Raw genomic sequence first — 1748 nt, 5'->3', positions numbered from 1 at the left:
ATTAAATTTATCTGTACGGAAGGTGCATGAGCTGCATGTAAAATCTGTTACAGCAACTGTTCCACGCTGGCAGCTCGAATTCCAAGAAGGCAGCCAGTCCATTACGGGCACCTGCGACAGTGGAGGATATTTTCGGCATTTAAGAAACTAGTCCCCAGTCCCAGTGGCTGAAATGGTAGTTCAGCCAACATTAAAGGGTTTGTTGGTCAATTCCCCTCTTCAAATTAAAAAAAAATAAAAATAAAAATCCAAAGAGATGAAAGAGCATTACATGGATATTTGTCAGTCACCAGACTCATAATCAAAATCACAACACAAACCACTCCTTCCTTTTCTTTTATTTTCTTCTCCAATCTCCACTCACTGTTCCACATGCACAAGTTAACCCACTGACACACTCCAAATTCTTCTCCCAAACAAAACCTCACTTCCTTCTTCAATTCCCTTATTATATTTATTACTTTCTTCTTCTTCTTTTTCCAACGCCCAAATGCAGGAGATACATTCAATGGGAGGCACCAGGTTCTTCGGCGCCGCTGCTGACAGGAGGCTCAGGCCACACCACCACCACCCTCACCAGAACACCGCCACCAACTGCCACCAGCAGCAAGCACTTAAATGTCCCCGTTGTGATTCACTCAACACCAAGTTCTGTTACTACAACAACTACAACCTCTCCCAGCCACGCCACTTCTGCAAGAACTGCCGCCGCTACTGGACCAAAGGCGGCGTCCTCCGCAACGTCCCTGTCGGTGGCGGTTGCCGCAAGTCCAAGCGTTCCAACGACAACAAGACCGCCAAAACCAGCAAAAATAATAATAGTAATAATAATAGCGCCACCGCAACTTCCTCCGCGGAAACGCCGCCGCAAACGACGTCGTCTCAGGCTCCACCGACGGACCAGAACTCCAATTCTCACTCCAGCAGTGAGAGCTCTAACCTCACCGCGGCGGCGGCGGCGGCGACCATCGGCACGACGGAGCTTAACTCTGATTCTTCCAAGTTGTTGATCCACGAGAATAACAACAACAACGCTTCCTCGAACCCTAATTTGGAGAGCGGTATTTTCTCTGAGATAGGGACGCTGACGAGCTTGATGGTTTCTTCCTCTTCGAACAACGATGCATTGGCGTTTGGATTTGGAGGTGGTGGTGTTGTTCCTGATGCGACGTCGTTTCAGTGGCATCAGCAGCAGAAGTTGCCGGAGAATCTGAACGGTAGTGGTGGGAGCTTGCTGGATCATCATGGACACGGTAGTACTGTAACCGTTGATTTGTCGGCACTTCCGAGCAAGACGGGAAACGGTGGATTTGGACCGTTGGATTGGCAAGCTGGTGTGGATCAAGGTTTGTTTGATCTCCCCAACTCCGTTGATCATGCTTACTGGAGTCAAACTCAATGGCCTGATCACGATAATTCTAATCTCTTTCATCTCCCCTGAGAATGCCTAAACAAATTAAATATCCTCTCAAAATCTCACCTCTTTTTTTTTTAATTTTATTTTTAAATATAACTCTTATTTTTATAACGTGCAAAGTAAATTTGGAATCAAAACTAAAGTTAGAAGAAATTGAAAAGAATGAAAGAAGATGGAAGGGGTTCGTATAATTAATCATCTGATGTATATTTTTTTTTCCTTTTTTAATTTGGGAGGTGATTGGGCTTGATTTTAGTTAGTGATGTGCATGCTTAACTAACTTCCATGTTAGTTTTGTCTGTTTTTTTTAATATAATTTTATTTTGAGTTT

The 1748-nt window shown here is 44.4% G+C and overlaps 1 protein-coding gene across 1 annotated transcript; it reads left to right on the top strand.

Moving 5' to 3' along the window:
* Nucleotides 476-1676, top strand: LOC107634817 (dof zinc finger protein DOF5.4). Its single transcript, XM_016338234.2, has one exon. It carries the CDS (start codon nt 491-493, stop codon nt 1439-1441), a length of 951 nt encoding a protein of 316 aa, XP_016193720.1. The 5' UTR covers nt 476-490; the 3' UTR covers nt 1442-1676.

The sequence above is a fragment of the Arachis ipaensis genome, chromosome B01 (assembly GCF_000816755.2).
Source record: "Arachis ipaensis cultivar K30076 chromosome B01, Araip1.1, whole genome shotgun sequence".
Lineage (NCBI taxonomy): Eukaryota > Viridiplantae > Streptophyta > Magnoliopsida > Fabales > Fabaceae > Arachis > Arachis ipaensis.
The sequence above is the reverse complement of the archived record's forward strand: the minus strand, read 5'-3'. Positions and strand labels throughout refer to the sequence as shown.